The sequence below is a fragment of the Tricharina praecox genome, assembly GCF_024521635.1.
Source record: "Tricharina praecox strain CBS 144465 chromosome Unknown BZA05scaffold_66, whole genome shotgun sequence".
Classification (NCBI taxonomy): domain Eukaryota; kingdom Fungi; phylum Ascomycota; class Pezizomycetes; order Pezizales; family Pyronemataceae; genus Tricharina; species Tricharina praecox.
In genome coordinates, this window is record NW_026250468.1 from 6,255 (window position 1) to 28,788 (window position 22,534).

Genomic DNA, 22,534 nt, shown 5'->3' on the forward strand with positions numbered 1-22,534 from the left:
ATGCAAAATAACTTGAAGATCTCTCTCTCTTGAATTTTACACGTCAATGTCAAAGTTCAAGTCTATTCCGGTACCACTAATTCTTAGAAGTTAGCATTCTTCTTTGTCCTTGAAACTTACAAGTTTCGCAACGTCCCCGTACATACGGCGTACATACCGCGTAAGCAGCCTTTGTGGCTTGAAGATTCTCAGCATGCGGTGTCCCTGGAATCTCAACCAGATGCAGCCTCTTCAGCCCTGGGCCGTCAGCCAAGCCCAGCCGAGTCCGGCATTATCTATCGTATTTGGCATTCTAGCATTAACTCAGCTCTGTCTGAAACTTCATCACTTTGTCCCTTCATCACTTTGTCCCTTCATCACTTTGTCCCTTCATCACTTTGTCCCTTCATCACTTTGTCCCTTCATCACTTTGTCCCTTCATTACTTTGTCCCTTCATCACTTTGTCCCTTCATTACTTTGTTTACCTACATACCTTCACGAGCTCGTCGTTTTTTCCCATCTATTTACAGTCGCTTTTTACCAATCTTTCTTATTCACCTCATTAATCAATCAAGTCAAAACAAAGTTTCAATACAATCCCGAAACCAGGTGATCACCCGCGTACTGACAGAGTACTTGAGTACATACGTCGTCTGGAAATGGCGGATCCGCCGACTCGCCCATGTAGGCGAGGAACGCAAGGAACGCGCTCACACGCACGCTCGCACACACGCAAGCCGCCAGAGCCGAATGCCAGTAGTAGTCGTAGTCGTAGTTACCGCCTTACAGGCCACCTGACTTCCGATGATCCGATCCGCAGCCACATCCTACATTCCGTACCCTACCTCGTCGGCGCCGGGACTCGGGAGTGGGATTCGTGAACGTCATCATCGTCCCGGGATTCGGGGCGCCAGATGCTCGAGAGACAATGGTGCATGTCACTCACAGAGTCACAGCGCGCACTCGGCCGCTGGGTATGCAAAAAAAAAAAAAAAAAAAAAAAATAAGAACCGAAAAAACAACCGTAAGCGGTCGTCCAGACGAGCACGAGCACGAGCACGATGCCCGAGATATGTTGTGTTGTGTCGTTGCCGGCACCGGGTCTCGAGCTCCCGGGGATCACATGCGGCTACATACGGCTACGGCTTTCCCGCCGGAGTTTGCACGGATACCGTACTCTATCTACCGTATTCACCCCTGCCGTAGGATCAACATTCAACATCCCCGACCGGGACGGACACGTACCGTACCGTCTTGGTTTTTGGTACCTGGTACATATCATATGTTGAGTGAGATTGGCAGTGCCAACGCCTTGGTCTTGGACTCTGGAAAGTAGATTTGCATGGATGATACCGGTACTGCATTGCTGGGGGGTACGTACGGTACTTTAGAGCACCCGCATCGGTAGCGCAGACAGACATGTACCGGTATATAGAGTACTCGTACATACACAGATTGACTCGAGATTCGAGATTGGTGATGTGGGAGTCCGCAGTTCGCTTTCAGTTCTCTCATGCCTACGAGTCTGCGACCAGAGGCTGAAGTTGTTGGACACAAGCAATTGCTTACTCCGACCGACCGAGAGAATGCGCGTTAGGCAACTGTCACTGGAAAGTTGTAACTAGCTGTCCAGTGTATGTACGGTACATAGAAGATCCACCGTAGCGAACGAGATGTTCTGTCTCAAGGTGCACAACTGCTAGTACTTTATGTACTCTAGATCGACGCATCACCACCATCACTCACATCGCCATCAGTTCCATCGACCGAACAGTCATTTTCCCCCGCGGCCCCTTCGCCGTACCTAGTTTAAGTAGATAGGCTGCATACGAAATAAACTGAAGATCTCTCTCTATCTCTATCTCTCTCTCTTTCCCACGGCCCCACTCCCGCTCCAACGATCGCGATCCACCATCCCAGCCATATCTATGACCAATTACAATCACGCTTCCCCCACGGAAATCCCAATCGTGACCAGGCTCGCAAGCACGTTGACAGTCTGACGGTCAAGGCCACTCCCAACCCCCGGCACTACCACTCCCGTGCGCAGTAATCTGCGTATGCCGTCCGTTCCGGCGGAGCTCACCCCGACGTACTAAGGAAGCCTAATCCATCTTTCGGAAAGGAGAGATGTTGATAGAGAAACTTGAAGCGGTGTGGTTTTCGGGAGGTTGAAGCTAGGTAAACCTAATCCTTTGGAAAGGAGAGATTTTGATAGAGAAAGTTGAAGCGGTGTGGTTTTCCGGAGGTAGGTGGGCAAACGTAATAGCAGTTCGTGAGACGCTGTGGCGTCGTCCGCCGTTCGTCGTGCTTGGTTTATACCGGCGTAAAGAGCTTGGAGTCCCTGGACGTTGCGAATTGTGCGAAGAGCTTCAACTATACATTCAGTAATTTATACGCCGTGGACTAGACCACGCGATTGATAGACACAGTCGTCTTGCTCGCATATAGAAAGTTAGATCAAGTGAAGAAAGCGCAAACATAAAAGATATCCGCTCTTCCCGCCTAACGCTACGCTCCTCGATAACGCCATTTTACACTCGCCCCCTCGACAACGCCACTTTATACTCCCCACCTCACCGCCACCATCCGATCCCGACGACGACGACTACAACTCCTTCTTGAGCGAATGCTCAGGGGCATGGATCCACTCGTAATCGACGTGAACATAGGCCCTCTCGACATCCGGCAGTCCCTCCAGCTTGATCTGCAAGCTCTCGGCAATGTCGTGGGTATCCTTTAGCGACATGGTCTCGGGCAGGACGATGTCGACCTCGACGATGATCCTGGGGCCCGCATGGTACGCGCGGACGGTGTCGATGTGCGTGATCCTCTCGTCGTGCGTCATCGAGACATACGTAATCAATCCTCGCAGCTCCTGGGGCGCAGCAACGCCGATCAGGAGCAGTGACTCGTGGTACACCGTCTTCGACCATGCTCCGAGGATGACGAGGCCGATGACAATGGCGCCGAAGGAGTCGACCCACCAGGCCAATTTGCTGCCGGCAATGGAGGTGAGAAGCCCGAAGGAGTTGACGGGAAGGTCGTTGCGGTGGTCCTTCCACAGGATCATCACCTGCGAGTACTTATGTCTCAGGGAGTAGCAATAGAAAAACAGCACGAGCTTTGTTGCCAGCGCGACTCCGACTGCGATGACGGATGGAAGACTGAACGACTTTGTCTCGCCGTGATCCGCCTTCGCGAGATCGCTAGCGCTAACAACGATGAGGATCAAGGATACGGCGATCATGAGGAAAGCGAAGGCGATGTTCCCAGCAGTCTCAAGTCTCGCCTTGCCCGACGGGAAGCGGGAGGAGTCGACGCGGTTGACGGCGCGGTGAGAAAGTATCAACATCACGTTCGAGAGAGGATCGAAAATGGAGTCGGCCGCAGCTATGACATTGTCAGTGCATGTCACTACTCCTCACTCCTCCACACTCTGGGACGTACTGGCAAACAAGGACAAAGATCCAGACGAGATGGCTGCGTAGAGCTGCAAAACAGCAAGGACCAGATTCGCCGCCAAGGATCCATGAACGGCGATTAAAAATCTGAGCCGCGTGTCGTCGGCCGAATCCTTCGCCTCGCGTCGGTGCTCGTCGACGCTCTTGAGCATCCGCTGGATGTGCGCATTCTGGCTCTCGTAGAAGGATTGTAGGCCCTTAACGTCGCGTTTCTCGGTGGATGAGCGACGCCGCGCAGAAAACGGGATGCGTGAGTGCGGCTTGGTAGCAGACGTCGGTGAGGTGGCCAACTCGGCGATTTCGGCGGGAGATTTGAGGGCCAGGGATAGACGGAGTGGGTCAGGCCTGTGAGCGCGAGGGGATAACTCGATATCATGTTGCTCGAGTACCGTCGTTGTCATACTAGATGTCGCCATTTTGATTTGAAGTATGATGGATGTGCGATGTAAAGAAGGAAGGGAAGAGGAGGGAAGAAATAGAAAAAGTGAGGGCAGCCATGATGTCCCCCCAACTTGAAGTAGGCTTCGTTGCTAGGGTCGTATGGGGCTAAAAATATGCAGAACAAGCATCGGCAGCAGGGTGTTAGCACACGGAAGCCCTACCGAAATGCAGGTTGACGCAAGCCCACTTGACTTGCAATTTAGTAAGCGAATCAGACACGAGTGAGCTACAATGATCATCATTGAATTGTCGATCCCCTCGGATGAATTCACAACTCCGCAATATACAAATTTGTCAAACATGTTATCGAAAGAAGTAAAAAGTAGAAAGTATTGACAAATGGGTATGCTGTCGGAGAAACATTGCGTGCTTATTAGCACAGAGAAAGAACTGGGGAATTCGTTCGAGGGGAAGAAAAAGGCAGAAAATCTTGCAGAAGCAGTGAGTTGAACGGGAAACATTTGACAAATCTCGAAATCACACGCAAATCACATCGGCAGGCTACTCGTCTCTGGCGTTGCTGTTGATGTTGAAGTCTGTGGAGGCGTCGGAGTCGGCTTCTGCCGCGGTCTCAGCCACAGTGTCGTTCTGGATCTGCATACCAGTCGCCATCCTGGAAAGGACATTATTAATGGCCCTTCTGATCAGCACACTCAGCGGCTCGTTCTGGCCTCCTTCAGGACCAGGATGGGCAACCGTAGTATCGTTGTTAGTGACCGAGTAGCATGCTCCAGAAACCCAATCCGGAGTCGGGGCGGAATCTTGAAGAGGGTACATCCCAGTCTGCTGATAGTACATCTGTTCGGCTTGGTCCCTGTGACCCTTCCATCCGGCATAAACTGGATCACGAAGGCAGTACTCGAACCATCCCAGCAGATACTGGTCGTTCTGGAGGACAGTGCGAACCAGATCCGCGAACATATAGGTAGGAACCCTAAAACCGTCAGTTATTGTCCGCAGGGAAGCAGAATTGGGTAGACTGCTCACTTGTTGTGCCACCAGCCATCCATAACTCCCGTGATGGTTCTTCTAGCCGAACCACCGTGCCTCTGCTCTACGACAGTGAGCCATTCCAAACCGTAGCCCGGCTGCACGTTTTCTGGCACTGTATAGCTTCCGGGCTCCTGTGAGGCTTGGTGGGAGCCGTTCTGTTTGGCTGTGGCTTTGAAGCCAGGTTGGACGCTCTGGTGGTGGTTAGCATCGGTCACATCATCCCCGTTGGTGACTCTGCTCACGGTGGGGTCACTCGTGCGGGCGCTGCGGTCATCCCCGGCATTGTCGATCATCGTGTCATTGTCGATCATCGCGGCAAGCTCATCGGCTACTCTGAGGTGTGAGCTATTAATAGGGAATTGAACGAAGAGCTGCTTACCTGAGGAGGCCTGTGATGAGGGAGGACTATGCAGAGTGACTCTATTGCCAACTCCAGCAAAGGATTCGGGTTTATCTGGGGGTAGTTAGCTACCAACAAGAGCCCGACAAAGAGACAGCCGAAATACCCATCAGTCCGTCGTGGAAGTGACCAATCATGATGTTATCAGATCCGTCCCGAGAGTCGTTGATGGTACCAAAGCTATCAGGAGAACCAGGCTCGCCGTTGTAGTTTTCACGCTCGTGCTGATGACCAATGTACTCGGTGGCTTCCAATACAGGAGAAGCAGGCGGGGATTCGGTGTCGGAGCCAACGGGAGTCTCGATGGGAGACAGAGGGGAGTCTCGCAAGAAAACAGAAGGATCGACGGTGCATTTCCCGCCGCATGTACTGCAGTTCGCTGGAAGAGGACCGTTAGGTGCGTCACCGTGGTCTGGCGGGTCAGCGTAGTAACCGAGTAGAGGAGAAGCCGTGTCATTGTTGACGGTTGCACCGCTGTCAGTGGCTCCATCCGCTTCCAGCTCGTCCAGGTTGTGAGAGAAAAGAGACGGCAACCTGGACGAAGAGCAAACTGACATCATATCGCCGTGGTCATTATCTTCGTTGCGGTTGTCTGACACTGGATCGCGAGTTGAGGTAGAGAGGATAGAAACCTCGTCCTCAATTCCATACTCACTCCCAGTAGTTGACAATGGGCTGTCCGACCTGATCGACATGCTGGTTTCGACATCGTCCGCATTGGCATCTTCCAGCACTTTGCCTACTTTCTGCAACGAAATGTGCTCCCACTGGCTCATCGCAGCCGAGAGAGGGCTATTAGGCGTATCATCTTCTTTGTGGTCCCCTCCAAGTACAACCGCGGGAAGGGCTGGAACACCAGTATCAGAAATTCTTGTGGTAGTACCAGCCGCCGCATTAGTAGAGTTCGCCCCAGTTCCTTCCTTGGCTCCCTCCGAGCTCACTTCTCCTCCACTATTCACTGCTGGCTCATCTCCAAGAGTCTTGTATGGCCTGCGTGGCTTGCGTGGCTTGCGTGCGGAGGGGTTTTCGGGACAAGCCTGATATGAGCGACCGGAGCGAGTACTTCGTGTTCCTAAATTGAAGTCGGTGATCATCTCATGCGGCGTATCCCTCATGTCAATCCCAAAGTCGAGAGTCTGGAACAAGTCCTGCTTGGGATTGGTGCGCCCCATTGACCGGAATTTGGGGGGTTATTCGGGGGTTGTAGTGGTTTGGGTGGTGGTTGTGGTGGTGGTTGTGGTGGTGGTTGTGGTGGTGGTTGTGGTGGTGGTTGTGGTGGGGGATTATTGTTGTGATGGAGGTGAAGAGATGTTGAAGTAGTTGTTGTCGCAGAGGTCGTTGGAGTCAACGAAGTGTGTTCCGATAACACACTTCGATGTTCTCCTATACACCAGCACTCACATATTCACTATTGCCTCTGACAAAACAGCGGATTAGTCTAACATTCAATCTTCAATTTTCCTCGACCTAGTAGGCATGTGTGAGTAGTGGTGCATCCGCTTGGTTTCTCTACTCACTCTTCACGATGCCAAACACCAAACGATGATATAACAGTTAACGGTCTTTTCATGCTTCATCTACTGTGCTATGGTATCCCACATCAACGCAAACCACCATCCAATAAATCCACCACCCTTCTCATACACATTACCGCCCAACAGTTCCCCACCAGCCCAGACCGGCCACTCCTCCACCCAAAATCGCAGCCGCCGGCGCGACACCGTACCACTCAACAACCGTGTACGTCGTCGCCGCAACCACCAGCCACCAGGGCTCCTTCGCCAAACTGATGCCGGAGCTTTCCGCAGCCGTCAGGTAGCCGATCTCCCACAGCCGGTACACGGCGGTGAAGACCAACCCTACGGCGGCGGCATGAATACCTCTTAACACGCTGACAACAGTGCGCCTCTTGCGCAGAACGCTCCACAAGCTCTGGAAGCCCACCGATAGCGCAATTCCCGGGAAGAAGATGCCGAGAAAGCCGATCACTGCACCCAGAGTCGTCGACGATTTCGAAAGCGTGAGTCCTCCGAGGTAGACGGCGAAGTTGAAGTTTGGTCCCGGGAATGCCTGGATCAGCGCGAGTCCGAGAAGGAAGTCACGGGGCGACACCCAGCCAGGCTCGACCACGTATTCGCGGAGAAGAGGAATCACGACGGGTCCTCCGCCGAAGATGACGGTACCCGCGAGGTACATGTTGTTGAAGAGGGCCAGCGGCAGAGGTACGTCCTTGAGAACTCCGCGGATGACCATGAGCGTGATGAACGAGACGAAGAACCCGACGATGATGAGGATACCCCACTTGACGGGGACACCATGCTTCGGCATGGTTACCGCCGGAAGGATGTTCTGCTCCTCCTCCTGGGAGCCGCCGTGAGTCGATGGCGCGGATGTCTGCCGGCGCTGAGTTGTCGATGCGCTGTCTGCCAGGTCCACAGGGACAGAGATATTCTCCTCGACTTCCCTCGGCTCCGACTTCCGCCGCTTCATTTTCTCCTTGATGCCCTGCACCTTGGTCTTCATCCAGCAATCCCAAGCCAGCGTCGCCGCGCCTCCGATCAAAATCAGAACCGGGAAGTACCAAAGCGCATTGTAACACAGTCCCGCACAGCCTCCGAACACAACGAGGGCCCTGGTCAGCCTATCGGTGATAGCCTTCTTGGCGAGCTGCACAGCCGCCAACGCGATGATTCCGACGGTCGCCGCATTGAGACCCGAGAGCAGCGCGTACACGGGGTCCGGTAGAATCTCGCCAACACGCTGGATTCCCAGGGCGAGTCCGAACATGCCCAGTGCGCCGGGGAGCGACCAGATGAAGAACACGACGAGGGCGGGGAGAAAGCCCGCGTGGATGTGCGCGATGCTGAAGGCCATCTTTGTCGATGCGGGGCCGGGGAGTGCTTGGCAGATGGCGAACAGCTCCTGGTAGGTTTGTTCGTCGATCCACGGTGTCTTTCCCATACCGTCGACGAAGCGGCGGTGGAGAATCTGGAAGTGAACGGGAGGTCCGCCGAACGACGTGAAGCCGAGATCCCAAGTGCGAAGGAACACATCTCGGAGGCGAGGAAACAGCTTCGTCTCAGCGCCGGCTCTGCTGCCGGCGGAAAACATGGCGGACAGTGACATTGCGAAGTCGAAGTCGAGGTCGATAGGTGAGTATGAGATGGGACGTTGAGAAGGAAGGAACAGTCGCGATACCTACATATATGTAGTGTCGGAAGCGCAGGCTAGCAGATGGCGCGAAATCACAGAATTCGGGTAGCAAATGGGGTGCCAGAATCCATCAACGTGCGACAGGGAAGAGCTTAATTTTCAAGCGAAAAGGGCAATTCCGGCGTTTGACGCGGCTTGGCTCTGGCAGCATGGGATCGCGGGCTCCACAGTGCGCTGCTGAGGAGCACGCTACAATTCAAAGCGGCAACTACTGACTTACATACATAACTGGTTTTCCTGCGAGGTCGGGTACCTTGCTAGCTTTTGACAGCTTAAACCCACCGCGAAGGTTCCAGGACTTCCAGCCTAACATCTGCTAGCAAAGTGGTCACTGCCCAGTTCCTATTGGCTGCAGGGTTTTCTCAGGCCAGGGGAGCTGCGTCGGGTAGCGAGGGCTGCCCATCTTCAATATCAAAATCCGCCGACATCGCGATGAGGGCCAAAAGCACGAAAAACAACATTACCAGGGGTTTTCCGGACAACAAGGAGTTTTTGGAAAGTGCGGACTTGCATTCCAGCAGAAACCGCCATTACAAACCAGCCGGAAGGTTCTTCACGTTTACTGCTCGTCTTCGGCTCACAATGAAGCTTCGAAACTTCATGCTATGTATCCAGTCCAATCTCATTTCCAGAAAGATCATCCGTTCGGTGGTAATCGAAGCACGCTTACCAGTTACTTGGCAGGTCTACACATACCGTAGGTCTGTAGCTAGCAGCTCTGTCGACTCATCATGAGTCTTTCTGAATACAGTACGTACGATGACGGCTTAGGCCAGGCGCCAGCCCCTTAAACGGCGACATAGTACGTGGGCTGGCTTTGTTGACATGAAGACTTTGCCCTGAGCTTGTATGATTCGGGCCGAGTTCGGGAGTGGGACGCATACGGTTTCTTCCGTTCAATCGTCATCTTACGGTATCAGATCATGGCAGCTGCAACCCGATTCCGCGGGGGGGCTCATATGTAACGGGTGATAGTTTGAGGCGTCGCGAGTGATGGGATATCTAGGGCCTGGGTACGGAATTTGAATGTACATACCAGCCACGGGAGGAGGGTGGGGCACGTGCTCCGGACTCCGGAGCATAACCTCCACTCTAAATACCGATAACCGTGCCATGATGTTTCTCTCGATGGCATATGACGTATTGTCGTCAGCTCTTGGTGCTGGTGTTGTCCCTAAGCCGTAATACCATATTCCCACAGCTTTTGTGGTATGTATCTTGCCATACTTATCATATGGCCTAATCACGGGCAAGGCTGGACAACAAATCCACCTCTACGCTCTACAGTGGTCGCATATGCCCCGAATCACATAGCGAGGGGGTCAACATGCGGATGGTGCCTGGGGTTGCTACAAAGATAGCAAGCTCATGGGCGCAAAAGTGAGCGAGAAACCACTGCCATCTCGGGGATAAATTATCTTCCGCTCGGAAGACCACGGGTGCTGCAATAGCACCGGTACACCAGATATACACCAAGCGGAACATGAGAGGGAGGCTGGTATGTATGTGCACCCGTTCATGAGTCATGAGATGCGGCCGCAATAGCAATCCCGGTCTGGGTATTAGACAGTTGAAAGAGGAAGACGAGAATCCTTAGATTACGCGCAGCGGGCTGGACCAGCGCACCGGTTATGCCTACACACGATCCGCTCTCGAGTTGAACCATTCTTCATGAGCGGATTCAGATCGATGGTTGGTGCGAAACGACGGCCAAACTCGCCCGGACGACTGTTGTCAATTTGATGGTCGACACCGTGGCGGTCATAAACGAGAATTCTACTGGTCGTCATCCGTCGATTCCATTGAAGGGATGCTGAGGCGGCGGCAACGAGTGAGGGAATATCTCCCACGCTGTGGCTTCCGAGCAAGAAGAGGACTCCTACAGGTTCCACCGATCATCACCCGCCCTTAAAGGGAGCAGATGCCCAACGCCATACTGTTGTTCTCATTCCACGCCCCGAGTCTATCCGAAGGGAAGCTTGTGTGGTGGGGCGAGAGGAGGACCTGTCGGCGAGAGGAGGAAGTGAAGGAGGACCTGTCGGCGGGAGAAAACGAATGTGGTTAGTAGTGCAGACCAACGTTGGTGGGAATCAACGTTGGCGGCCATGGCGAGGTCGTTTTCTTCATCTCCTTCTTCTTCTCTCTCGATCATCATCTACCGAATAGACAATCAACCTCCATACCTCCTCTTTCTTCTGTGTGTGCTCTCCTCTCGATCCCGCCTCCGGCCTGGAGGGTGTTGGCAAAAGAGCCGTCTGCAAAACTGCACTCGAGTCACACGTACATACAGCATTCGAAATCTACCCTACTACCTCCCGGATACTTCTGTGGGTGGGAGGGTGGCTATTGAGGCCCGCTTTGCACCTACCATCATGATGGTTCGCCGGTCACCACTAAGGCCCACACCGAGAATTTGAAGTATCACTTCCACCAAGTCTTCTCCGACGTTGATTAGGTATCGGTGTGTTCGTAGCTGTTGATTCTCTCGACACTCTTCATTCCAACACTGATCACGGTTGACGGAGAACTAGATGTGCGAGATCACTGTCGGCTCATTGGTATGAGTAGAGTATGTACCAATCTCATGCAGACTCGCTTCGAAACCGAAGAAGCAACCCCGAGAGAGTCGTTCATCGAGTCATCGATGTCAGCATCCAATCCCTTTCGACCATCAACCCTGAATTCGTGTCACTACTCGTATGTAGCACCGAATCTCAGCATCCTCAGCCCCGTGTTGAGTCCGTCTGAATCGTTGCTGCAAGCCTGCAACCGCCTTGGATTCGGAGGGTTACACCCACACACCATACACAGAGCATTCCCACTGGCCACCCCTTTAATTTTGCCACCACCAACCTCTCGCAGTCCAGAACGTGAATTTGTACCACCAACGCACGTCCCGCTTCGTGTTCAGCCCTGAGCTCTAAGCCCAGCCCGACTCGCGATTCGCCCTGTGTCACAGCTGCAGCCTCTGAGCGTGTGCAACAGAGGCTACTGATTGCTGCTGTGCTGGCACTGCTCCCACACCCCCGTTGTGGTACAAGGGAGCCGAGGAGGGTGTAACAGTGTTGCAAACGTGTTGTACGAATGGTCTTTATGCGGTGGCCGCTCGCAGCCATTTCCAGGGACCAGGGGAAGGGGGGAAGCATAACTGGGGGGTTTCGAACGGTGGTTCTTTACAGTCGAGTGAAACTTGCAGAGACCAACTATCCAGCAAAGAGTGCACGCGGGGGGACGAGATTCGTTCCTCGGAGCGTCGATTGCATCACTCGATCGAAGGAGGATTTCTTCGTCACTTCGTGCCCTTGGTTGCAACTTGCAACTTGCACCCGGAATCACCCACTGGGGCGGCGTCTGTCGGACCCGAGTACCAGGTGCACGTATGATGGTTCATTTCCCCGCCCAACGCAGGCATGTCAGGCACTTATCTACTGGAGTGCACCACCTGAGACTGCTAGAGCCCTGCACTTAACTGCGAGACCCTGTGTTCAGTTTGCACGCGCGAGCCAATCCACAGCTGACTGGCACTGGCCGCAGGGCATGATTGGACCGTATCCGAAAGAGTCAATTTTTTGGCTCCCTTCCTCCTCGCTAACCCGCACCCAGGTGTACTCTAGGTATTCTTGGACCCGGGCTTGCCTTCGTGGATCAGCCCAAGATGCAATGCACCGAAGAGACAAACAGGAGGAGGGCGGAGAGGAGACGGGAGGAGAAGCTGGATGAATATAAAAGCAGTATCCTTCCAACAAGTCCATATAACAGTTCAGCAAGCCAACGAACACATCCAGACAATCCAGCAAGCAAGCCTCCTCACAGCCGGTGGCTCGTCTATAATCTTCCTCTCCGTACATACCTCTTCCCGCCACGATGCAGTCCCCCAACGCGCCGGAGCACCCGGCGCACATCGTCCGCATCCCACACTTCCTCTTCATCATGCGGCTGGTGCAAATTTTCCTGAGCGTGGTGATCCTGGCGCTGATGGCCTTCGCCATAACCCAACTGACCAACGTCTTCGGCACCTTCGGCTACAACATCTTCTGCTGCATCTACAACTTCATCGGTGTCGGCTACCTCCTCGTCAGCGTGGCCCGTGCCCCGCGGATATGGAACTGTTGGGCCGCCCTGGTCATCGATATCTTCGGCGTGATATTCTGGATCTCCGCGTGGGGTTCCCTCGCCGGCTGGGCTGCCCTCGGGAATATCGCCTACGATTCCAGTGCGCTGGATCTGTGCCGCCACTATTCGAAGACCGACCAGAGGAAGTGTAATGGACGCAAGGGAGCGTGGCAGGCGAGCGCGGCGACGGCTGGATTGGGCGCGATTGTTTGGTAGCTCTTCACCTCCCTCCCCGGTACTCTCTACTGCTACTGGAATAGCTACTGATGGGATCATAGGGTTCTCTTTGTGGTCCACTTGATCGTCTACTCCATCCATCTCCACCGCCACCGCACCGCGCCTGAGACTAAGCATCTGCCTTCTTCCGGCCGTGCGCTGACCGAGGAGGAGAAGGGCGCCGAGATGAATGTGGTTTCGCCCCAAGGGGTTTACTCCGCCTAGTTTAATGATGATACTGGAGGATGGTGCTGTGAGGAGGGCGGCAGCGGTGGTGGTGGTTATGTTACCAAATGTCTTTTGTTTTCAACTTTTTCTTTGTGACATACTCGGAATAATCCGATGGCGGGTAGGTTATTTGGAAGGGCGTGGCAGCAGACGATGATGTCAAATCCATAGATACCACGAGTTTATGTTCGCACAAGTTCTTCCCATGAATAGGTTTCCGTTTCGTGCGACTGCGATCTGGGTTCTGTCGGACACTGCTGTCTCATTTTCACAACGGAACGGAGGGATACATACCTGGTAGTTACCGCGGAACTCTCCGGGCGACCCAACAACCACAATATCCGAGCGCGTATGCGGTACATACCGGTACTCTATGTAGAAGGTACCGTATCTACCGAGCTGAAAGGCGATGAAACGATCCTCCTCCTGCTCCTGCTCCTCTCCTCCTCCATGTTCATCAGCTACACACATGTGACATAGGTACCTGCATACCACCTCCCGCATCGCGACTGAAATCACACTGGTCCCCTAACTACCGCATCCGTCATCGATAAGCGGCAACCACCTGCGCAACATCGAGAAAACACACCGGTACCGTTGAAATTCCGACTGGTCGAATGCACGCAGGTGCTGGTACTGGTTTCGTCGGCTCAGCCCTCGGGGGGGGGGGGTTGCAGACAAGAGCTGAGCAATGAGCACCGATACCTACTCTACTATATAGTACCGGTAAGCTGGAGCCGCAGCCCATCACGGCAGCCTGCGGAAGCCTGCGGGAGCCTGAAGGGTGCAGTGTTAAGCGAGCGGTGAGGGGCGGGGTGGGGGCGTTTTAAAGGGATCGACGGCTGCGTCTGTGTCACTGCGTGGGGCGAACTTTGAATGAATGTCTTTACCGAACAAAGTGCCGCACTGCCGCCCTCGAGGCGACGAGGCGACGAGGCGTGCCACCGTCGGTAAGAGTAGGATGGGCTTTCGGAATGGATGGGAAACTGGTATGCTCATCCTCCACCACCACCACAATGCCACGGCTCCGACGGCGTTGGTGGAAACGGGAGTGGTGGTGGTGGTGGCGGTGGTGGTAATGATGTTCCCATTTCAACTTTGTGTACGCCAAACTCGGGATTCCACGTCATGCACCCACTGAATTTTTCCATTCCACACGACGTGGTGGAAGTAAGGTTTCCTGGTCTGATCGAGGTTGCTTGCGTTTTCAAGACGCGCCATGGTCAGAGGGAGTGAATGCACAGGTACTCTACTTAAATACTTCAGTAGGTGAGATGTAGAGATGGTGGGGCAACCCTATACCAGGGCCGATACCTAAGCCCTTGTATAGGTCCTGCAGGCTACCACGGCCCGCTCACGTTCGGTTCCACGCTCAAGTCACGCGAGACGAGGTTCCATAGGTACCTGTTGTGACGGCCAGCTTTCATCTCAAATTTCTTACACATGTCTGTACTACGGTACTCGCCTCCCGAGTCCCACCAGAGTTCCGGACCAGACCGAGACGCACACCCTCGATCACTCGCCTGGGATCTCTTATCCGGCCGGGAACCCAGGTATCTAGTTAACTAGCGCGTTCGCCAGTCTCCACGGACCCAACAGGCCATGCTGCCGAAGCATGATGGCATTCTGCCATCCACAGCGGCGCAGCATTCCAGTCAGAACCAGTCCGCGAATCGGTGACCGGTGACCGGTAACCACCGTGGTAAGACATCTGACATTTTCGGGTCCTGTCTCATCTCATGATTCTCATCTATGATCTCCTCCTTTCACTTGCAAAATTCAGGGCATGATGGCACGGGAATGTCCCTGCTGACTACCTACCCACGACTCAGAGCATGCAACTCCGAGTCTCTGGCGCTCTGAATTCGAAACCGCCGGGCCGGGTCTGTAGAGTAGTTGCGCGTTTCACTGGAGGCTTGTACATGAGCACTTGCCCTAGCATTCCGGAATGGGCGAGGCAGTAGGCTCCCGACCGGGAAGCGGGGTTGGCGGGGGATGGGGGAGGGGTTTTTTTATCTTCGGCAGCCGGCAGCAGCTGACACTCGCTAAGAACCGCGAGCCTGCGTTTCCGATGTTGGGGTTGAGCCGTTGGGTTGGGGTTCCCGTCCGGGCTCCGACTTGCTGGGTTGACGGGTGCGGATTGTCAGCCCGCCGGGGTGGTTGTTTGGGCCGTAAATTGTAGGAGTCCCGGGGGCCCAGGGGTTCCCAAACCATGGTTCATCCTGTGCTTACATACTTACACACGGGTGAGCCCTGTCGTGGGGCAGAGAGTTTCATCGGCTGGAATGTGCCTTGCGAATATCTGGCTCGGTTCTTGAAGCTTCAGTTGGAAGTTTTGGAGGCGGGTATTACCTAGAGTGTGTACGTGCGATGATGGTGGCGGACCTTGGAGAGCACAATTGGTACCGAATACTGTGGCTCTGACGCACCGTGAACCGCTGATACTCAACAATAGGTAGACAATAGTTGAATACTGTTCCTAACGTTGTACGAAAACACATCAAGTGCTTGTATAATACACAGTATAAAACATACATACATAAGAAACATCACAAATATATATCCACCGGCCACATACCCACCGTCCACATATCCACCGTTCACATATCCACCGTCCACATATCCACTGTCCACCTATCCACCGTCCAAATATTCCTCACGAGCTCCAAACCTTCACACTGTTGATCCTCCAATACGCCTCCGAAAACGCCGCAGGGTTGTTCCTAACCCACTCTGCGCAGGTACTGGCCTTAGCCTGACACTGGCTACTATTACCCCACACGCTCCCCGCCCAATCTCCACAGAACGTCGTATTGATGATGATCCTGTGGTTCATAAACTTCTCGTCGATATTGCAGTCTCCCTGGAAGACGGCGACCGGAGTGCCCCAGTTCTCAGGCGCCGGGTTGGGAGTGAACATATCGGCGGGAGCCTGACCACGCGGGAAGAACCACACCTTGATGAAAGCGCTGTTCCACTCAGTGGCGAAGAGTCCGCCGCCGATGTTGTTGAACCCGGTGCCGTACGACATCGTGCGGGGATCGGAGAACACGCAGCCCTGGTTGGAGGCTTGGCCGGCGGCGTTGACGTCGCAGTTCTTGGTGAGCATGTTTCCGGTGCCGCCGCCGCCGTTCATGACGCAGCCGGGGGTGGTGTGCAGCGCCATGCTGTTCGTCGTGGCATCGTTGACGCCCTCGACGATGTCGATTTCGCCGGCCTGCGGCCAGTCGGCGGTCGAGCCGAGAGTCCAGAATGCTGGCCAGGTGCCGCAGCCGGCCGGCATGTGCGCGGCGTCGAGGATGATGAGCCCGCGCTGGAACGTCTTCTTCGATTCGAGACGAACGCTGGGGCGGCCAGCGTTCGGGTAGGCGTTGGTGGTGTCGACGCCGATGTACACGCTGGTGGGATCGGTGCGGATCAGCCCAGAGGAGCTGGCGGCTGACTGAGAGATGTAGCTGACCACGCCATTGGTGGGGTCGGCGCCCTATGAGATGTTAGCAAGGAATGCGTGTAGATGTGAGGGGGTAATAGGGGACGGACAGTGTAGAAGTTGAACTTGGTGAAGAAGTCCGATGGGGTGTAGCTCTCGGCGAGGACAGTGTAAAAGGCCGACACTGAGCGGACGAGGAGAAGGCTGCTGAGTAGGAGCTTCATTATGAAGAGATCTTGCGACTATGTTTTTGTTTTTAATGGATATTGAGCTGTCTGGTGGCTTGATTTCGAATATCTACTGGAGGAAGATGCCCATCTTATACCTCGATACATCTTGACTCCTGGGTTCAACAAGGCCGTGAACGTGCCCTACCCTGTGGAAGAAACTTCTGGAGTTGGTGTCAGGATCTGGGTAAAGAGATCAAAGGCCCGGAGTTCCCGTTGCAAATCATGCTGATTCCTCTGGGTGGTGATAGCTATGGGTGGGATAACCCATGATCCGACAAAGGGTTCGATATTGCTGTCTTCTGGAACTCCGAATTCCGATGATTGATTCGGGGAGCACCGGTATGGCTTCCTCGCGATGTCTCGAGGAAAAGCAAGATCACAGGTTGGTATCGTGTGTGAAATTGATTCCTATTGCAGTTAGCAACCAATTGTAGCCATGAGAGGGGAAGCTACTTGGATGGTTCGTGACGGGCTCGCATCCAGAAGGACAAGGAAAAGAGAGGACGAGGCGAGTGGACGAGGAGGTACGTACCGGCATGTGATACCACTATGTGTGAGCTTAAGCCTTCAACATGACTGGGTTCCCCATGTCGCGTGGCAACCTGTCAGGTACTATCATTTGCACATGGGGACCAATCAATGAATCAGTAGGCACTATGCTCCATGGTGATGCGGGAAGGACATCCTCGCCACAGGTTCCGGAGATTAGGACCCAATAGGGCATGTGGCATGCATATCGACAGCACTGGGCCATGGTTTTGCCTACGCATGCACTTGAGTTAATACTATACATCCGCGCCATATAGGATTCCAGAGCTTTCAAGTGACACCGTCGAAATCCAGTGCCACACATGGCTGCAACATGCGAGTCGACATGCAGCAACGATCTCACCCGGCGGTGCGGAATTTCTCCGTCACCTGGCGGTGGACGTTCCCCGCGTTCTTTAGTGGTTACGACGGTTAAAGGCGGGTTGGTGCTACGACGGCTCCCACGAGGTTGCCGATCGACAAACGGCCTTCCATGCTCGGTCTGTACTCCGTTCCACGTGTGTAGGCAGGTACTAGCACCTACACACGTTACGCGAACTTTTAAACGCACATCAGGCGGCACTCGAGGATGAGCATGTACTGTCACTCGGAGTATTGGCGCTTCTGGCCAGCACTGGCCGTTTGCACTGAATGGTGAGGAACACTTCGTCAAGCCAGCTATCTGAATTATAAATGGGATCAGAATATATCTGGTCTACTCGTGCCAATATCCGGATAAGTCGAATACACCATGATAAAATTGAAAAACAAAACATGCGCTAAATGGTAAAACTACTTGGATATTTTGGAGAGAAACTATGGTCAGGAGGAATGGGGAGATCACCGGAGACAAATCGGCCTTGTGGCCGAGAAGTAGCCTCTAAAACCTGATATGCACGCACATTGTAAATTATGCACTTGTATTCCCTCAAAGTCCCACGATGCATAGGCGACCTAGTCGCCGTTGTCCAGAGCCCTCCTAGGGATCGAAGTACAAACATATGGATCGTAGCCCCGTGGATCCGCCCGCCTTCAAAGTCCCCTCAATATGCATAGCAGTGCGCGTTTCATGAGTTGGAGAAGTACTCGCTGTCCACCCCGAGGTTCCCCGCACGGGTCGTGGTACTTGACCATGGTGACCACTGTCCTGCCTCAAAGGGTCATCAGCTCTCTATGTATGTACCGCAAGCGATGGCAGGTGTCGTTGTGGTCGGTCTGAATACTGTCGTCGTGATCAAAGTCCAGGTGCAAACGCCACAACGTTGACACGCGCCGCCCAGCCTTTCGTGAAGTCCACCTGCACAGTTGCGTCGCCTGTGTCTGACCAAGTGCAACGTGCGGCCGTTGAGGCCCGAGGGAAAATGCCCATGGTCTTAGGCTCGTACCGTAGTTATGCATACCCCTTACTTCGTGACCAGACACACTACATATGCCATCACTCGTTTCGATCACACACGGGGATCTATCAGGCGAATCTGATTTCAACTGCCGTGCGGGGAATCCCTTCCGACAACTAGGAGTTCGTGCCGTGGGTCGGGTCTAACCGAGCGATCGCTGTGCGATAGTACTGTACATACGGAGTTCCGTACCTAGTGCCTCGACAGAAATTGCATAAACAGGGAGCGTTGCATAGCGTCTAAGCTTCGTGCCTCGCGAGGCAGATCGATAAGTGCACTTGCAAGGGCACGTGTATAGTGGTGGGGTAAAGCTTCGCGCGTATCTAGATGGTATTTGGAATCTGGATCAACTTCCGCTGCCGCGATCTTCTACTTCCTCATCGGCTTCGCCGGACAAGCATGACCTCGATTCAGCCTTTCGGACGTGGATTCAGTTGATGAAGTCCTCTGAAGCCGGTTCCGAGTCTCCGTACGGGCCCCGGCGGCTACGGTGGATATTGCATATGTGGATTGCTACCGTCCTAAGCGATTTTCTCTCTTTGTCTCGTCTGATCAGCGGTTGATCCGGTAAGTATTCCGCACCGTTGAACTCTAATCCGCGCCGTTGTTGCGTGATATGACCGGTACATATAGTTCCGGGTGTTTCGGTGATGCATATCTATTTCCACGTGCGGAGTGTTGGTGTTACCCAATTAACATACCTAGCGCCACCCTGTCGCGTCTTCCCACAATCCCACAACATCGCGTCTCCTTCCTTATACCACCGACCATATTGACGACACAACACTCCCGCCAATAACCTTGCGATGAAGAAGTTCATCCCTCCACTCCTCACCCGGCGCGCTACGGCTTCAGTCGATGAGCCACCCGCGAAAAAAGCAAAGATCGGGTCGTCGGACGACAGCCCGCAATCAAGCTCATCTACGCCCACGGCAACCAGGCCGGGCATCAGGTTGACCTCCACGACTGCAAAGCGCAGGCCATTGCTCTCGGTCAAGAACCCTGTCGCCGCCAAACCGGCTTCAGCTTCCACATCGAGCACGGTCGCTACGCAGGGAACCGCCGGTGGTGGTACGGAGGACTATTACAATGTGCTCTGGTATGGCGGGAATCCCGTCCCGACTGCCCTAGATCCGCTGACATCTCCGTAGGCGCAAAAAGACAAACAAGAAACACAAGACCTTCGATGGCGACGGTGTCCTCTCGGTAGTGGGCGGCTACGCGACGCTGCAAGACTCGAGTGGCAAAGATCTCGGGAAAACGCTACTCAATAGAAAACTCGAGCTCGGAGACATTGTGTCGTTGGGTGGGAAAGAGGTGGAGATAGACTCGCTGCTCTCGAAAGCAGACTACCTTGCCGGAAGGCCTTTCCTTCGGGCTAGCAAGACTTCTACGGAAACCGAGTTTGTTCCTTCGACGATACCGTCCGCGATCAAGGGTTTCAAGGCACCATTGCTACATACCACTGTCATGCCAAAGAAGGCGAACTCGAAGGTTCCCACACCAAGACATGACCCGGCGGCCGAGAATGCGTTGATAATGCCGAGGCCAAATGCGAAGTCCATTCCGGCCGGGAAGAAAATGGTGGACGTGGTAGTCGATCCGTATCTTTCGCAGTATTTGCGGCCACATCAGCGTGAGGGCGTTGAGTTTCTCTACCAGTGCATCATGGGAATGAAACCGTTCGAAGGCCGTGGAGCCATACTGGCCGACGAGATGGGATTAGGAAAAACTTTGCAGACAATTGCGCTACTGTGGACCTTGATGAAGCAAAATCCCGTTTACGGAGACAGTCCCGTCGTAAAAAAGGCGCTGATCGTCTGCCCAGTCACTTTGATCAACAATTGGCGCAAGGAGTTCAAGAAATGGCTAGGAAATGAGCGGATAGGAGTGCTTGTGGTGGACTCCAAGACTAATCTGCGGGATTTCATTGCGGGAAAGACGTATTCCGTTCTGGTGATCGGATATGAAAAGGCTGGTTAATTCGCAAGCAGTTGGCTTCACAGATGTACTAATTTTGTCTCAGTTACAAAAAGTCCACACTGAGCTCAAGAAGGCTAATATCGACATTGTGATTGCTGATGAGGGTTGGTATCCTGGTACTCCAGTAATTATCTCATGCGTACACTAACACTACCTAGGACACCGTCTCAAGACGGAGAAAAACAAGGCAGCGCAAGCCATCAGAGCCTTGAATACACCGAGAAGAATCATACTCAGTGGCACACCGTTGCAAAACGATCTCCATGAGTTTTTCATTATGGTGTTAGTATTCTCCCCCGACTGATGCGCATGGTGTAACTGACCGAGGTGGTGATAGTGATTTCGTCAATTCAGGTCTACTGGAAAGCTACGCCACGTTCCGCAAGGAGTTCGAGAATCCGATCGTAAAGAGTCGCCAACCAGGTGCCTCTAAGAAAGATGTCGAAAAAGGTAAAGCCCGTAGCGACGAGCTGGCCAGAATCACCGCAATGTTTGTTCTCCGTAGAACGGCAGAGATCCTTTCCAAGTATCTGCCTCCCAAAAGTAAGTTGTCCATTCAATTCCAGTTTAATGATGCCAGTGGCTAACCAAACCAGAGGAATTTGTCATCTACTGCCGGCCGACATCCCGCCAACTGGAGGTATATCGCAACATTCTTAAGTCGTCTGCCTTCAACAAATGTCTCGGTAGTGCAGACAAGTCACTATTGTTGATCACGGTACTCAAGAAACTCTGCAATACACCAGGGCTCCTGGTGTCCGGAGAGAAAGAACAGAGCGAAAACGTGAAGGCCCTACTTGCTGAAGTGGATCCGAGGCTCCTCGCATCTAGAAACGCATCGTCAAGTGGGAAGCTTCGAGTCCTAAACCGCCTCCTCGTCACGCTCAAAAACCACACCGAGGAAAAAATCGTCATCGTTTCCAATTACACCAGCACCTTGGACGTCCTCCAAAACCTCCTCATCTCCCGCGGCCTCTCCTGGCTCCGTCTGGACGGTGGCACACCCAACGAGAAGCGCCAGCAACTAGTCGATAAATTCAACAATACAAACAGCAGCACATCCTTCGCTTTCCTCCTCTCTGCCAAAAGCGGCGGCGCAGGAATTAACCTAATCGGCGCCTCCCGCCTGGTCCTCTTCGACCTTGACTGGAACCCCGCCACAGACGCGCAAGCAATGGCGCGAATCCACCGCGACGGCCAAAAACACCCAGTATTCATCTACCGCCTCCTAACTACCGGCTGCTTCGACGAAAAAATCTTCCAGCGCCAAATCACCAAGCAAGGCCTAGCCGAGTCCGTCATGGACAACAAATCCGGCGCGTCAGCGTTCACCCAGGCGGAGCTTAGAGACCTGTTCTCGCTTAACGAAACGACGGAATGCCAAACCCACGACCTCCTTGGCTGCGCCTGCGGCGGAAAGGGCTACACTACTGACCCCATCGTCCCCGCGCTTACCGACAGCGACAGCGACGACGAACTCCTCTCACTGCCAGGGTTGATGAAGGCCTCCGCCGCGAGCGAGGACATCATCTCTGGCCGCTCCGTAAAGCAGGCCGTGGAGAAGGAGGCGCTGGGTGCATTGATGGAGTATGATCACGTTGCGACCAAACTGCTGGAACCCCCGGAATCGAGCGATGATTGGACGCGAGAGCTGGATGAGGACGTGGATTCCATGCCATATAGGGATATTAGTGTGGAGGATGAGGTGCTCATGCGTGTCCTGTGTGAGAAGGCGAAGATGGAGGAGGTTAGTTTTGTTTTCCAGAAGTGCTTTTAACGGACCATAAACACAGTGGTGCGTGTTTACGCTGCTATAGATGGTATCTCGATATGTGTTATGTGTTATGTACTGTATATAGATGGGAATCTGGGGGGGATAAGAGGATAAACTGCTTAGAAGCATTAGATGGTTACATTT

At 53.7% G+C, this 22,534-nt stretch overlaps 6 protein-coding genes across 6 annotated transcripts; 2 read left to right on the top strand and 4 right to left on the bottom strand.

Moving 5' to 3' along the window:
- Positions 1–2,588: 2,588 nt before the first annotated feature.
- On the bottom strand, positions 2,589–3,860 carry BZA05DRAFT_449788 (uncharacterized protein; the record flags this gene model as incomplete). Its single annotated transcript, XM_051487393.1, has 2 exons — positions 2,589–3,373; positions 3,431–3,860. 2 exons carry the CDS (start codon positions 3,858–3,860, stop codon positions 2,589–2,591), a joined length of 1,215 nt encoding a protein of 404 aa, XP_051334515.1.
- Positions 3,861–4,379: 519 nt separating this feature from the next.
- Positions 4,380–6,054, bottom strand: BZA05DRAFT_466577 (uncharacterized protein; the record flags this gene model as incomplete). The annotated part of the gene is made up of 6 exons (XM_051487795.1): positions 4,380–4,819; positions 4,873–5,069; positions 5,121–5,206; positions 5,258–5,332; positions 5,385–5,876; positions 5,934–6,054. 6 exons carry the CDS (start codon positions 6,052–6,054, stop codon positions 4,387–4,389), a joined length of 1,404 nt encoding a protein of 467 aa, XP_051334516.1. The 3' UTR covers positions 4,380–4,386.
- A 781-nt stretch (positions 6,055–6,835) lies between these two features.
- BZA05DRAFT_413886 (chromate ion transporter) lies at positions 6,836–8,666 on the bottom strand. Its single transcript, XM_051485226.1, has one exon. The coding sequence runs from the start codon at positions 8,402–8,404 to the stop codon at positions 6,926–6,928; it is 1,479 nt and encodes a 492-aa protein (XP_051334517.1). The 5' UTR covers positions 8,405–8,666; the 3' UTR covers positions 6,836–6,925.
- Positions 8,667–12,227: 3,561 nt separating this feature from the next.
- BZA05DRAFT_466583 (uncharacterized protein) lies at positions 12,228–13,194 on the top strand. Its single transcript, XM_051487796.1, has 2 exons — positions 12,228–12,816; positions 12,883–13,194. The coding sequence occupies exons 1-2, from the start codon at positions 12,356–12,358 to the stop codon at positions 13,043–13,045; spliced, it is 624 nt and encodes a 207-aa protein (XP_051334518.1). The 5' UTR covers positions 12,228–12,355; the 3' UTR covers positions 13,046–13,194.
- A 2,318-nt stretch (positions 13,195–15,512) lies between these two features.
- On the bottom strand, positions 15,513–17,154 carry BZA05DRAFT_360699 (putative endo-1,3(4)-beta-glucanase). Its single transcript, XM_051481500.1, has 2 exons — positions 16,589–17,154; positions 15,513–16,532 (listed from the first exon to the last, which is right to left on the bottom strand). The coding sequence occupies exons 1-2, from the start codon at positions 16,700–16,702 to the stop codon at positions 15,705–15,707; spliced, it is 942 nt and encodes a 313-aa protein (XP_051334519.1). The 5' UTR covers positions 16,703–17,154; the 3' UTR covers positions 15,513–15,704.
- Positions 17,155–19,372: 2,218 nt separating this feature from the next.
- BZA05DRAFT_243893 (SNF2 family N-terminal domain-containing protein) lies at positions 19,373–22,534 on the top strand. The gene is made up of 6 exons (XM_051479937.1): positions 19,373–19,732; positions 19,785–20,607; positions 20,660–20,720; positions 20,775–20,898; positions 20,954–21,159; positions 21,213–22,534. The coding sequence occupies exons 1-6, from the start codon at positions 19,440–19,442 to the stop codon at positions 22,391–22,393; spliced, it is 2,688 nt and encodes an 895-aa protein (XP_051334520.1). The 5' UTR covers positions 19,373–19,439; the 3' UTR covers positions 22,394–22,534.